Below are 13920 nucleotides of genomic sequence, written 5' to 3' on the forward strand. Positions count from 1 at the left end.
TGTCATAGGAGCCCAAAAGAAGTGGAGAAAGATTGGAAGAAAAAACATTTGAAGAAATAATCACTGAAAACTTCCAAAATTTGGTGAAAGGCATAAATTTATATACATTTACAAAAAATTATATATTTACAGCAGGTCCACTGGCACAGCAAACTCCAAAAAGGGGAAGTATAACCATACCCAGGCACATCACAACCAAATTGATGAAACTAAACATAAAGAAGAGGTTTTTTTAAACAGCCAGAGGAAAATGACACTGTACATATGGGAAAACAAAGATGTGAATTATGGCAGATTTCTCATCAGAAATCATGGAGGCCAGAAACAGTGACACACTGTTTATAAAGTGCCTTCAAAAACAAAAAACAAAAAAATTATCAACCCAGAATCCTTTAACCAGCAAATATGTCCTTCAGGAATGAAAGTGAAATAAAGACATTTCAGAAAAAGGAAAACTAAGAGAATCCATTACCAGTAGACCTGTCTTAAAAGAAATGCTAAAGAAATTTCACAGGGAAGGGACATGACAGCAGAGAGGACTCTGGAATGCCAGGAAAGAAGGGAGAGCAACAGTAATATCTGAGTAAACAGAATAGACTACTTTTTCACCTTTTAAGTTTGTTAAAATACATATAATGCTGAAATAAAAAATTTATAACATTGTTTGATGGGATTTTCAATGTATATAAACCTAATATGTATGAGAACTGCATCCTAATGTGGAGGTACTAAAGGACCCTGTACGGTAGTAAAGTTTCTATATTTTTCTTGAAGTGGTAAGAAATTCTAGGTAGATTACAAAAAAAACTTGGTATACAACATCCTCTACAGCAACCATTCAAAAAAATATGCATGGAGACGGATTTTTAAAAGCCAAAATAACAAGAGAATTCTGAAAAATATTCAAATAATTCAAAAGAAAGCCAGAAAGGAAAACAGGAGTGAAAAAGAGAAGGCACAACAGAAAATTAATGATAAATGGTACACTTAAGTCCAACAAAATGAAAGATTAAATTTAAATGGTCTAATATGGCTATTAAAACACATAGAGTAGGTTAAAAAAAAAGACAATTACATGCTATCTATGAGAAACCACGTGAAATATCATGGTATATAAAGGTTAAAGAGTAAAAAGATGCAAACACTAAAAAACAAAATAAAACCTGGAGTGGCCATGTTAATATCACATAAAGCAGACTTTAGTAAAAGGAAAATTGCCCTGAGGCTTATTATTGTATTTATTGACTGGGTAATAAGACAGTAACTCACCCAAAGTCACACATCTAGGAACTAAATGAACTGGAATATAAGGAAAAATTTTCTAGCAATTATGACTCTCCAATAACTTCCAACAATGAAGTAAGCTATATTAAATTTATTACACATATTTCTGATGATTCTTCTTATAATTTCAGAAAAGGAAGGAAGTATAAAGTTCATCTAATCCAATGTCCCTCCTTTTACTAATGAAGAAAATGAAGCCCTAGTTTTAGGAACTACTTATAAAGTTAGAGGTCTCATAATTGAAACTAGCCCAAGTCTCATTCTGACCAATGCCCTTTTCAATACACCCAATGTGCATATTCTAGATGATGACTAAGATTCATTTTTAATCCCATGAATCTGTGTTTTCATGATTCACTTAGCCCTGTAAGCAAACACAGCTAATTGGGTGAGTGACAATAATGCCTGATAAATTTGTTAAATTAAAAAAAAAAAAAACTTAAAGCAGCTAAAGGAACTGAGATATAAAATATTTAAATTCCCAATTCTCAAAAACACTGACTAAATTCAAGCCTAAGGGCCATTGAAAATTCATTGAATTACATTAGTTTTTTGTTCATTTTTAATCACAACTTAGGGAATTTATAATTAATAGGATCCCTGGTTTTAGCACTAAATTATATTGCAGAGAATCCCAATTTGGCAGATGACATTTAAGCATCTTCTGGTAGAAAAATGTCTGCTGAACTGCAGAATAAATCCAAGACAAGGATCAAAGTAAGTGGAAGCTACCCATGTAGGCATATTTAAAAAGAAATCTAAGGCAACCAGAGAGTAAAAATTAGGAGAATTAGCAGTTGGGCTAGCAGAAAACTTGTCAATAAGAAAATAGAGGCCAGAAAACTATAAGATAGATAGATATATAATATATATATATAGAATATTGAATATAAATTAATATTTATAAATATATATTTAAGTGCTGAGTCTAAAGTAAATTCCAAGGCCAGCTACACTCTTATTCAAGAGTGTACACTGAATCGAAGGTCATATTTCCACAGATGACCTCATCTTATCCCACTCCTCTAATACACATAATCTTACCACCTCTACCCCAATTGGGTTAATCAGAACCAATATTATACCATTTATTCCTACTTATATATGTCATCAAAAGCAGCTCCAAACTGTCAGATCAATGCCCATTTTTCAAATTCTAATCCTCATAAGGCTCTTCATCTTCAATTCTTTCTTCAATGTACCATATACCCTTAACGCAAGAAACTCTTCCTTTGTGCAAAAAAAAAAAAAAAGTAATCAGACACATATTTGCCATAAAATTTTCCAAACACTCAGAAGTAGAGAAAATAGTATAATGAAACTCCACGTACCCTTCTTACAACAATCCTCAAATTCAACAATTATCAAGATTTTCTACTTTTGCTTTATCTATCCCTTGATTTCTTTGCTTTTTTTTCCCTTTGATTTTTTTCAAGCAAATCTCAGACAACATTTCATGCTACATATTCCACTATGCGGCTCTAAAAAATGAACAGTGAAGGGTAATTTTCATTGCACCAGTTACTGTAAAATCCACAAAAATACAGACCTAATATGGTGATCAACAGGCCATAAAAACTTTCGTACTGCAACTGATACCATCTGGAAAGTGAAAAGACAACCTGTAAAACGGGAGAAAATACTGGTAAATCAGATATCCTAAAGGGACTTCAGTCACACTTTATAAAGAATTTTTACAATTCAACAAAACTTCCACAAATAACCCAATTAAAAATGTGCAAATAATGTGAATAGACATTTATTCAAGGAAAATATATAAAAAGCCAATAAGCACTCAAAAATATGCTCAAAATTACTAGTCACTAGGGATATACAGACTACAATGAGATGTTACTTCATGTTAATTTGGATGCTATCATTTAAAACACACCAACAAATGGATAATAACAAGCGTTGCTGAGGATCTGGAGAAATTGGAACCCTCATATACTACTGGTGGCAATGTAAAATGGTATATAGCTGCTTTGCAAAACTGTTCGGCAGTTCCTCAAAAAGTTAAACAGTTACCATGTGAACCAGCAATTCCACTCCTATATACCCAAGAGAAATACACCCACATAATTCTATACAGAATTTGTACATGAATGTTTATAGCAGCATTATTCATTAGCAGCCAAAAAGTGGAAACTATGCAACAGTCCATGCATTAACTGATGGACAAATAAAATGTGGTATATGCAAATAACAGAATTTTATTTGTCCAGAAGAAAGAATAAATATGATACAATATGGATGAACCTTGAAAACATTATGCTAAGGAGCCAGTCACAAAACACTATACGTTGTATAATTCCATTGATCTGAAATATCAAGAATAGGCAAATCCATAGAGACAGAAAGTGGTTCCTAAAGTTGGGAAGGAAATGGGGAGCGACTGCTTTGAGTGATGAAAATATTCTAAAGTTGACTGTGGTGCCAGTTGCACAAGCCTACAATTACACTGAAGTGTATAGTTTAAATGTGTAACATTTTTTATCAAAAGGAAATGCAAATCAAATACAAGCCAATGAACTGTATACCTCAAGAAAAATTCTTTTAAGGTCAGTTAAGTCATTTAAATTTAGTGTTTTCTAAAACTCCAAAAGTCTTTTTGATTGAGCTAGAAAAAATCCAGATAAGACCAAAGCCTGACTGAAGACAGACTCAAATAATTACAATTCAAGTCTAGAAAGAAATATATTAAAATCTGAAGAGCTGGGCGAGAAGGGCTGCCATTTGAGGTTTGTGTCAGGTGATGTATTCTCACTTTACAAGTGACAGACTGAGCTGTATTGGAGTTACAGAACCAGAAAAAGGCAGTGCCATGTTGCTAACTCAGATCAGTCTGCCTCCACTGACGCTTTTTCCAGCCCCAGCTTGGCTGTGGAAAGCAGTTATGGAGGGCAAAGAAGGCGGTGGCTGGGAGGATCCAACTGGTAAGTGTTTCTGAGTGAGAAACAGGGAAACAGAAAACTTCAAGTTATCACTTCAGTCTCCTTGTGCTGAAATACTCCTTTTTACGGAAAAATGATTTCACGTCATTTGGCAGGATGTTACCAAAATCAAAAAGAGAAAACACATCCAACTTTGGAAATTCGTACCCCACAACAGCAACTGCTTTCAACCATGGGGCCTCTGCTCTCCTTCGGTCTTCCCTGACGCGGCGCTCTTCAGAACGACCCGTTTTCTGACTGCCTTTCTGAAGAGCAACTCGCGCGACACTTGGACACGAACACCAGCCGCGAATCCCGCGCGCAAGCGAAACTCGAGCGCAGCCTCTGCGCGTGCGCGCCGCTCTAGGCTCCTTCCGCCTCCGCGTCCAAAGCTCCTCCCAGGCGGCCGCCGGAGGCAGCTTTTCGGTCGGCTTCCTGTAGTTTGTAGAGCCGGATGTTCTTGCCACTTGTGACCAGTCAGCGGCGGCGCCCACCGCTTAGCGCCTGCGTGGACTGCGGCTGTCCATCACGATGACAGCGACCGCCGCGAGCCCTGGTAAGCGCCAGTCCCGTGGCTCCCGGTCCCAGACCGAGCTCCACGTGATTGGCTTGCAGTTGGCATTTTCTCCCTCCCGTTGCCCATAGTTGGGGGCCCTTTGGGAGACTTTTGGAGACACTCCTCCCTTTTTCGGATCTTGTGGTCTGCATTCTCATCGTGCGCCCACTATCAATTGGCCTAGAGCCTTGGTTCCCGGCGTGGGCGTTAAGGGGAAAGCTTTTGGGGCAGCCAAGAATATCAAGAATACTGTGCCGTTTTGTAAAGGCATTTTTTAAAAAGCAGTTTTAGGTTCATAGGAATAGTGAACAAAAGACATGGGGAGTCTCCATATGCCCCCTACCTGACATACACATAGCTTCCCCATTATCAACATCCCTCACCAGGGTGGTACTTTTGTTACCCGTGAGCCTACATTGATGCATCATTATCACCCAAAGTCAATACTTTACAGTAGGGTTCACACTTGGTGCTGTATCGGCTATGGGTTTAGACAAATATAGTATGAATGACATGTATGCATGGTAGAGTGTCATACAAAATAGTTTCACTGTCCTTAAAAGCCTTTGTGCTTATCCTCTGCCCCCTAACCCCTGACGGCCACTGATCTTTTCACTGACTCCATAGTTTTGTATTTTACAGAATGTCATACAGTTGGAATCATACAGTATGTTGCCTTTTCAGATTGGCTTTTTTTTTTTTTCATTTAGTAACATGCGTTTAAAGTTTTCCCATGTCTGTTCATGGCTTGAGAGCTCATTCCTTTTTAGCGCACAATAAATTCTATTATCTGGGTGCACCATAGTTTATCCATTCACCTGCTGAAAAATATCTTGGTTGCTTCCAAGTTTTGACAGTTATAAATAGAACTCATATAAACATCAGTGTGCAGGGTTTTGTATGGACATAAGTTTTCAACTCCTTTGGGTAAATATCAAGTAGTGATTGCTGGATTGTATGATAGGAATATGTTTAGTTTTGTAAAAAACTGCCAAGCTCTCTTTTAAAATGGCTGTACCATTGTGCATTCCCACCAGCAATGAATGACGACTCCTATTACTTCACATCCTCATCCATATTTGGTGTATCAGCATTCCGGAATTTGGTCATCCTGATAGGTGTGCAGTTGTACCTCATTTTAATTTGTGTTTCTCTGATTACATGTTATGTGACGCACCATTTCATAAACTTGACGTCTGTCTGTCCTCTTTGGTGAGATGTCTATTAAGGTCTTTGGCCCATTTTGTAATAGATTTGTTTTCTCATTATTGAGTTTTAAGGGTTCTTTATATATTTAGGATAATAGTCCTTTATCGTAGGTGTCTTTTTCAAAGTTTTGGCAATTATAAATTTTCCCAGTCTGTGGCTTGTGTTCTCATTTTCTCAAGATTGTCTTTCACAGAGCAGTTTTTCATTTTAATGAAGTTCAGCTTCTCCATTATTTCTCTCATGGGTGGTATCTATGGTATTGTATCTAAAAAGTCATTGCCATACCCAAGGTCATCTTGGTTTTCTCCTATATTATCTTCTAGGAGTTTTATAGTTTTGCATTTTACGCTTAGGTCTGTGATCCATCTTGAGTTAATTTTTATGAAGGGTGTAAGGTCTATGTCTAGATTCATTTTTTTGCATATGAAGGTCCACTTTTTCCAGCACCATTTATTGAAAAGACTGCCTTGTTCCTTTATCAAAGATCAGTTGACTATTTATGCACATCTATTTCTGGGCTCTCTGTTCTGTTCCATTGATCTATTTGTTTTTCTTTCACCAATACCACACTGTCTTGATTACTGTAGCCTTTTAGTAAGTCTTCATGTTGGATAGAGTCATAACTTTGTTATTCTCCTTCAATATTATGTTGGCTATTCTGGGTTTTTTGACCTCCACTTAAACTTTAGAATCAGTTGCTCGATGTTCACAAAATAACTTGGTGGGATTTTGATTGGGATTGCTTGAATCTATAGAACAAGTTGGGAAGAACTGACATCTTGACAATATTAGGTCTTCCTATCCATGAACATGGAAAATATCTCCATTTATTTAGTTCTCTTTTGATTTCGTTCATCAGAGTAGTTTTTCTCATATTTTGTTAGATTTACACCTATGTATTTTGGTTTAGTGGGTGCTAATGTAAATGGTATTGTGTTTTTATTTCAAATTCCACTTGTTCTTTGCTGGTCAATAGGAAAGCAATTGACTCTTGTGTATTAACTTTGAATCCTTCAACCTTGCTGTAATTGCTTATTAATTCAGGAGTTTTTGTGTTGATTCTTTTGGATTCTCTACAGAGACAGCCATGTCCTCTGTGAACAAAGCAGTTTTATTTCTTCTTTCCAATTTGTATACTTTTTATTTCTTTTTGTTGTCTTAGTGCATTAGCTAGCACTTCTGGTGTGATATTGAAAAGGACTGTGAGGAGGGAGGAGTATTGCTTTTTGAGATCTTGGTTGAAATAGAAGAAATGTGACGTTTACCTGACCCATAATTTCAACAGATGAAATGAGGAATAGTTTGATCAGTCTTATTCCTCTTTGGGAACTGGGTGAGAGTAGGAAATGCAGACAAAGAAATGTGGCCAAGCATTTTTCCAGCTTTTGGTTTTACAACCTTGGGAGGCTGGTAATTAATGTGTCTCTATTATTTAACCCCAAAGTTAGAGGTGTTTTAAGCCAAGCAGTTATACTCCAGAAGGTTACAATTTCTTTTACATAAACATAAGTAGTCACATCAGATAGTTGTGATAATAAAATTCTTTTTTTTCAGTTTAAATGTTTTCCTGATTGTAAATATAATAAATGCTCATTATAGAACATTGATGAAGTATATTGAAGTAGGGAGAAAATTTACATAGTGCTAATATTCAAGAGGCACCACTAGCAACTTTTGGGTATGTTTTCTAACTATTCTGACTTTTAAGAAACTATAGTTGAGATCATAGTATACATGCCACCGTATACTATGTTCTCTTTTTTTGTTTTGTTTTACAATTTTTTTTTTAACATACAAACTAGTTTTTTAGAGGTACTAGTTTTTAGTGACTTAGAACAACATAAATTTAGTTCTGAAGGCCAGAAATTTGAAATGAGTCTCACTGGGCTAAAATTAGTGTCAGCATGGCTGCATTCCTTCTGGAGGCTCAAGGGAGAATCAGTGTTCTTGCCTTTTGCCACCCTCTAGAGACGGCCTGAGTTCCTTGGCTCATGGTCTCTTCTTCCATTTTCAAAGCTAGCAGTTGCTGGTCAAGTCTTTCTCACATTGCATCACTCTGAAACTGACTCCCCTGCCTTCCGCTTTCACTTGTAAGGATTTTGTAAGATCCTTAATTTGATTAAATTAGGCTCACTTGGATAGTTAAAGATACTCTTCCTACTTCAGAATCAACTGATTAGCAACCTTAATTCCATCTGTAACCTTAATTCTCCCTTGTTATGTAACATAACATAGTCAGTTTCCCCAAATTAGTATATGGACATCCTGGGGTAGTTAATCATTATTCTTCCTACTACAGTACCTATACATATTGTTCTCCACCTTGCTTTTTTTATTTTCCACCTAACATACCTTTGAGATTACCATACATATGGATTTACCTCATTCTTTCTAATGGCTGCATAATGTTCCATTGCATGGATTACCATAATTTATGTAGCAAATCCACTGTTGATGAATATTTAGGTTATTTTCACTCTTTTGCTATTACAAACACTGCTGCAATAAATATCCTTGTATCACATGTGTCATTTCCCACATGTAAGCAAATCTGTCTGTGGTATAAGTTTATGAAAATGGAATTTCTGTGTCAAAGGGTAGACATTTTTCTTTTTAAAACACTTTTTCTTTTAAATTTTTATTGAGATATAATTTGCATACCATGCAGCTCAGTCATTTAAAGTATATAATTCAGTGGTTTTTAGTATATTCAGAGTTGTGTGACCATTGCCACAATCACTTTCAGAACAATTTCATCACCACAAAAAGATGTAAAAATTGGGGGAGGTCACATATGAGCACTCTATACATTTTGCTCAGTTTTCTTTCCTGTAAACCTAAAACTGCTCCCCCCAAAAGCCTTAATTTTAAAAAATTGTGAGTAATTCTGCTTTTCTTTTGGCCCTATTTTCAGACTAACAGTTTACTTAAAATAGAAATAATATCCTAGATTATAGATAATTGGAGTCTTAAATTCTGTATATATAAAAATATATATATAGTTGTGGCTAAGTGTAAGGTAGAAGATTCACTCATTAACAGGACAAGGAAAACTTTTTACTTCAAATGTTTTTACTTTCTAAAATCATGGTATTTTATTATTAATCTGTAAGTTACCCTTATAAAAGTTTTGAATGCAGTGTGTTTAGTTGAAGGTGCCACAGACACATCCCATATGCCCTATTAACTAACTTTTTTTTATCCTGGTAGCATGCATGGTTACCATCTCTGTGAGACTTTTGGTGTATCTCAAAAACTTTTCATTTTAACAGCCACATCAACTACATATTTTATCATGAGGATATACTGTGATTTAATTATTTCCTATTGTTGGACATAATTGTTTTAGCCAATAATTAATATGCTTTTTAAAAATGCTTAAATAAAACATTTAAAAAATGATGACCCTGTATTTTCATCTGCATTTGTAAGGTCAGGAGACTGCTTAGGGGATAGTGGACATTACAGCTCTCTCTTTATTCTCTAGCCCAATATACAGAGTGGTTGCTAAGTTCCATGCATGTTTGTTTGAAGTTTATATGCTCCTTCATTCTCTAATCAAATTTTACTTTTTCTCAGTGTCATTAGCAGTTTCTTAACGGCCATTTTTAGATTTTTAACTATCATTAGGAGGAGTTAATAAATAACTACCAGAAGACAAAATCTAATGCATAGGAAATTTGCAGTCACTTGGTAGACACTTAAATGTTTAAATGAATGAACAAGAATTGGGGAGGTAGGATTTTAAATAACTTTCCACTGTTTTTCAGCCTTTTCTCCCTGGTGTATTGAATATGGCATAAAATGGAGTAGACTTGATTCAAGTATTTTAGTTTTGGTTAGCTCACACATTTTAATTACTAATTAAGAGAAAATCTGGTCTGCCGTAAACTGGAGTAGTCGATAGATGTGGGATATATGTGTATTTGTACATGCTAGATACATCTATAAATACTAACTCAGGAGTTTACTTAGTCACTTGTGTAAATGTTGCTTAGACTCATAATCTGAAGGTGAATATGGTTAAATGTGTAATTTAAGATTCTAAATTGTTAATATAAATATAGAATGGAGCCTCAGATGGAGAAAATAATTAAATTCTACAAAATTTAGAAGTTTTTAGTGTAGCTTTGGCTTTATATACATTTTACTTATTTATGGTGCCAGGATTGGAAAAGATAATGTGAAAATACCTCCTTTAAAATATCTGCTTCTTACCAGTTTTCTTTCCCTCCTACATATTCCCTCATGCTTCTGAGGCTCAGACTATCCTGTATGTTTACTAATTATTACTTACATCATATGTAGCATATTTATATGTAAATATATATTTTTTATACTTGCCACTTGATAATACTTGTTTAAAATCTTATCTTTTCCCCAGTTTTATTACTTTATTATTCTCTCTTAATATATGTTGTACTGTTTTTTATTGAAAAAATAATTTTACTAAATAAAAACAATTTTTTTTAATATAAATGCTGTTATTTTAGGATCTTGGAGTGAAAATATACTAGAATATTTTCTGAGAAATAACCAGATCACAGCAGAAGATGGCGCCCAGATCATCTGGTATCATGCAGCTAACCACAAGGTACAAGTGAATGAGGCACTGAAAAGTGAGTCAGCAGACTTGTATTTACATTACATAATGGATGAATTCAACTCTTTTTAAAAATATCTCATCATATTTGCAGGTACCAGAGATTTAGATGATCCAAATGTAAATTCTAAGTTGACATAAATATTTTTATAAAAGATCATTTTATTAATAGAATGTTCACATTTTCATCACGGAAGAATTTTCTCATTTTTCAGAGGTGATTTACCTTTTTCTGTGCCTTATTTAAAACTCTCATATATTGTTACATTTGCTTATATGTTGTAGTGGTTTAAGTAAAATTTTTAAGATCAGGATTGTATGTGATACATGTCTTTGTGTCTTTCACAGTGTACTAAGGAGAAGCTCAATATGCATTCGTTGAATGGATGGCTGAAGCCATTGAATACTAAGTTATAATGCCTTGGGCAGTATTTGTGCCTAGGCTAGAAAGCAAGCCTTTTGGTTTGCTAGCTCAATCTATAATCATATACATAGGTGAACACTGTAGCAAGTTTCTTAGCCTTTTCCTGTACCCCTGTTGGCTGCAATCAGAGGAGAATGAGAGTATCACCAGAGGGCTGGGGCATAGCTTGAAGTGATGTTTTAAAAGGAAGAATTCCTTGAAATTCCATGTTTTATTGTAAAAATTTACACTTTTTTTGCATCCTGCTTAATTATGTATCTGGATAATGTATCTGAGTATGTATTTCTTTTATTGTAAAGATATTATTTTAATTTGCTTTTCTTTACTCCTCAAAGGGAAGAACCTTATTTTATTTAATATCAAATCCCTAATACCTAAAACAGTGCCTAGTACATAATAACTACACAGTGATTATTTAATAAATAAATTTTAGCAAAAGCAGTGTTTCAGGAAGTCATTGATTAGTGGCTGCCAGGAGCTGATGGGAACAGGGCCTAGGGAGTAAATGCTAATGGGAACAGGGTTTCTTTTGGGGATGATCAGATTTTTCTGGAATTAGATAGTGGTGGTGGTTGCATAACCTTCTGAATATCCTGAAAACCATTGAATGGTACACTTTAAAAGGGTGATTTTATTGTATGTGAATTACATATCAATTTTTAAAAGTTAAAAAAGATAGAAAGAAATACAGCTATTATTTATAGACAATGGTTGTGTATCTCGAAAACCAACAAGATTCTACAGATAAATGATTGTAATTCATAGGTTAATTTAGACAATCTCAATTTTTTTTGACAATAGAAAATCAAAACAAAGTAAATTTTACTTCTGTGTAACAATAAGTAAAAATTTGGAAATAATCTTAAAAATTTACAATTTTTAATAGTATATGCAGAAGTCTAATACCTAGAAATAATCTAATTAAATATGGATACTTTACTTTTAACCTTGTTTTAAAGTGACTAATGGAAGTTATTTCCAATTGCTGGCAGTCCGATGTTGATCTGGGAATTTTTCATAGGTTACTTAGTTTTCAGATAGTATCCTCTTCACTTTCTCTTAGGCAAATGGAGCCCTAAGTTTTATAGTTTGGAAGGATGCTCTTCATTGGGTCCCTTTTCTCAGCCCTGGCTAGTCTTGCAATTTCTTTCTGGTCTAAAGGAAGGAAAACAGATTCCTGCAGACGTGTATTCATTAGTTTATCTCATTTCTCCTAGAATATTTAAATTTAGTGTGGCTGTTATTAACAGAGCTGTTTCTCTTTTGATTAACGTATGAAATTGGATTTTCAAGAATGTGATTTTTAAAAATGAAGTACAGGAGGAACAATGTACAAACACCACTTGGCATTGCATTGTCAACATATCTGATCTTAAAATAGTCAAAATTGTTTATAAAAGTAATTACATTTAATATAATTTTGTTATAACATTTCTGTATGTAGATTTTTAAAAAAAATCTTTATTAAAAGAAATACTGGTTAAAAAAATAAAAATCATTAAGTCTTTTTGAGAATGAAAACTGGTATTTTTAAAGCCTTTGCAATATATTTAGGAAAAGTGTGACTATCATCATTAACTAAATGTATCCATAAAAATTAATAAATGTCTGCATTAGAGCATTAAACAGTATAGGCAAGAGAGATAAATTTAACTTCATTTCTATAAAGATATTTCTTTGAGTTTTCTTTTGAGTATAAATAGCAACCATTTGGGATTTTCTTGTGCAGAAAGTAAGAGAAAACAAAACTGTTTTCTATTGTCTGGCATTTGTCACAAGCTGGGGCTCCTGTACTTAGGGTGCTATATATCCTGATGTGCCAACTTCCTCCTCTGGCTCTCTCTGAGATGAGACTTATGGTGACCAGACAGTCTCGAAGCAGAAGCATGCCCTGACCTTCAGCAGTCTTCTTTCTACCCAAGGGCCTGATGGGAGGACAGGGAGAGAGGCCGGGCAGCTCACCTACATACCTCTCTCTTCTTTAGCAGCTAAAAGAAGCCCATTGGCACTTTCATCATTCTGCCTGGAAACCTCCTTAGCCAAATCCAAATATTCATCAGGTACCCTCTCTATCTTCTACCAGTTGCTACAAGTGCCAGTGTTATGTAAAAATAATTTCCTCACTGCTCTTCCAACTTCCATTAGCATTGCCTTTCTAGAACCTATCAGATCCCAAAACCAGTGTCACATGTTTCAGGTCTTTCCTATGGCAGTGCCCCACTTCCAGGTAACTATTTCTGCTTGTTTTCTATTGCTAAGTAATAAACTACCCCCAATACTTAGTGGCCTTAGTTTAACGGTGATTTATTATTTTTCATGATTTTATGAGTTACCTAGTGGTTTCTCTGTTCCATGTGGTTTAGGCTGGGGACACTCATGTTGCAGCATTTCACTGGGAGCTCAGCTGGGCCTGGAAATTCTAAAATGTCCTCACTCACATGTCATGTCCTTACTGCTGTCTGTCAGGTAGGAAGATTTAGCGTTCTTCCATATGGTTTCTGAGTCTTCAGTAGTCTTGCCTCAACTTCTTTACATTGTAGCTGGCTTTCAAGAGGATAAAAGCAGAAGCTGCCATGCCTTTTACAAACTGGCCTAGAAATGACAGTTTTACTTCCACTACTTTATGTTGATCAAAACAAGTCACAAAATCCAGTCTAGGCTCAAGAGGAGGAGAAAAAATGAGAAGAGAGGTATGTACATATGGGAGAAATTGTTCTCAGCCATCTTTGTAGTTAGTCAACCACAGCCTGCTAAGCATTTAGCACTAAGTGACTGGTGAAACTTGTTATCCATTCCAGGAATGTGTGTTTTTAAATATGAGCTAAGCCTTGGGTCAAAGAACTGAGTCTGTAACAAAGAATTTCAAACGTAAACAATAAACATCTGTAGTTTCTAATTTGAGGAATGAGAA

At 35.0% G+C, this 13920-nt stretch overlaps 1 protein-coding gene and 1 long non-coding RNA gene across 5 annotated transcripts in view; one reads left to right on the forward strand and one right to left on the reverse strand.

Annotated features, from left to right (window-relative positions):
- Nucleotides 1-79: 79 nt before the first annotated feature.
- Nucleotides 80-4546, reverse strand: LOC106729864. The gene is made up of 3 exons (XR_001366284.2): nucleotides 4386-4546; nucleotides 2834-2906; nucleotides 80-2514 (listed from the first exon to the last, which is right to left on the reverse strand). It is a non-coding gene; the product is annotated as an uncharacterized LOC106729864 (long non-coding RNA).
- Nucleotides 4547-4604: 58 nt separating this feature from the next.
- The window catches only part of FAM151B (family with sequence similarity 151 member B), a 30519-nt gene continuing 21203 nt past the window's right edge, over nucleotides 4605-13920 (forward strand). For 2 of the 4 annotated variants that reach the window (XM_006186738.3, XM_032475252.1), the window contains exons 1-2: nucleotides 4605-4773; nucleotides 10476-10601. In XM_006186738.3, the coding sequence (XP_006186800.1) occupies nucleotides 4749-4773; nucleotides 10476-10601 (151 nt within the window). In that variant the 5' untranslated portion in view covers nucleotides 4605-4748. Of the gene's footprint in view, nucleotides 4774-10475; nucleotides 10602-13476; nucleotides 13700-13920 lie in introns of those variants that run through there. The other 2 variants (XM_032475257.1, XM_032475245.1) reach the window with 2 other exon arrangements.

Source organism: Camelus ferus, chromosome 3, assembly GCF_009834535.1.
Source record: "Camelus ferus isolate YT-003-E chromosome 3, BCGSAC_Cfer_1.0, whole genome shotgun sequence".
Classification (NCBI taxonomy): Eukaryota; Metazoa; Chordata; class Mammalia; order Artiodactyla; family Camelidae; genus Camelus; species Camelus ferus.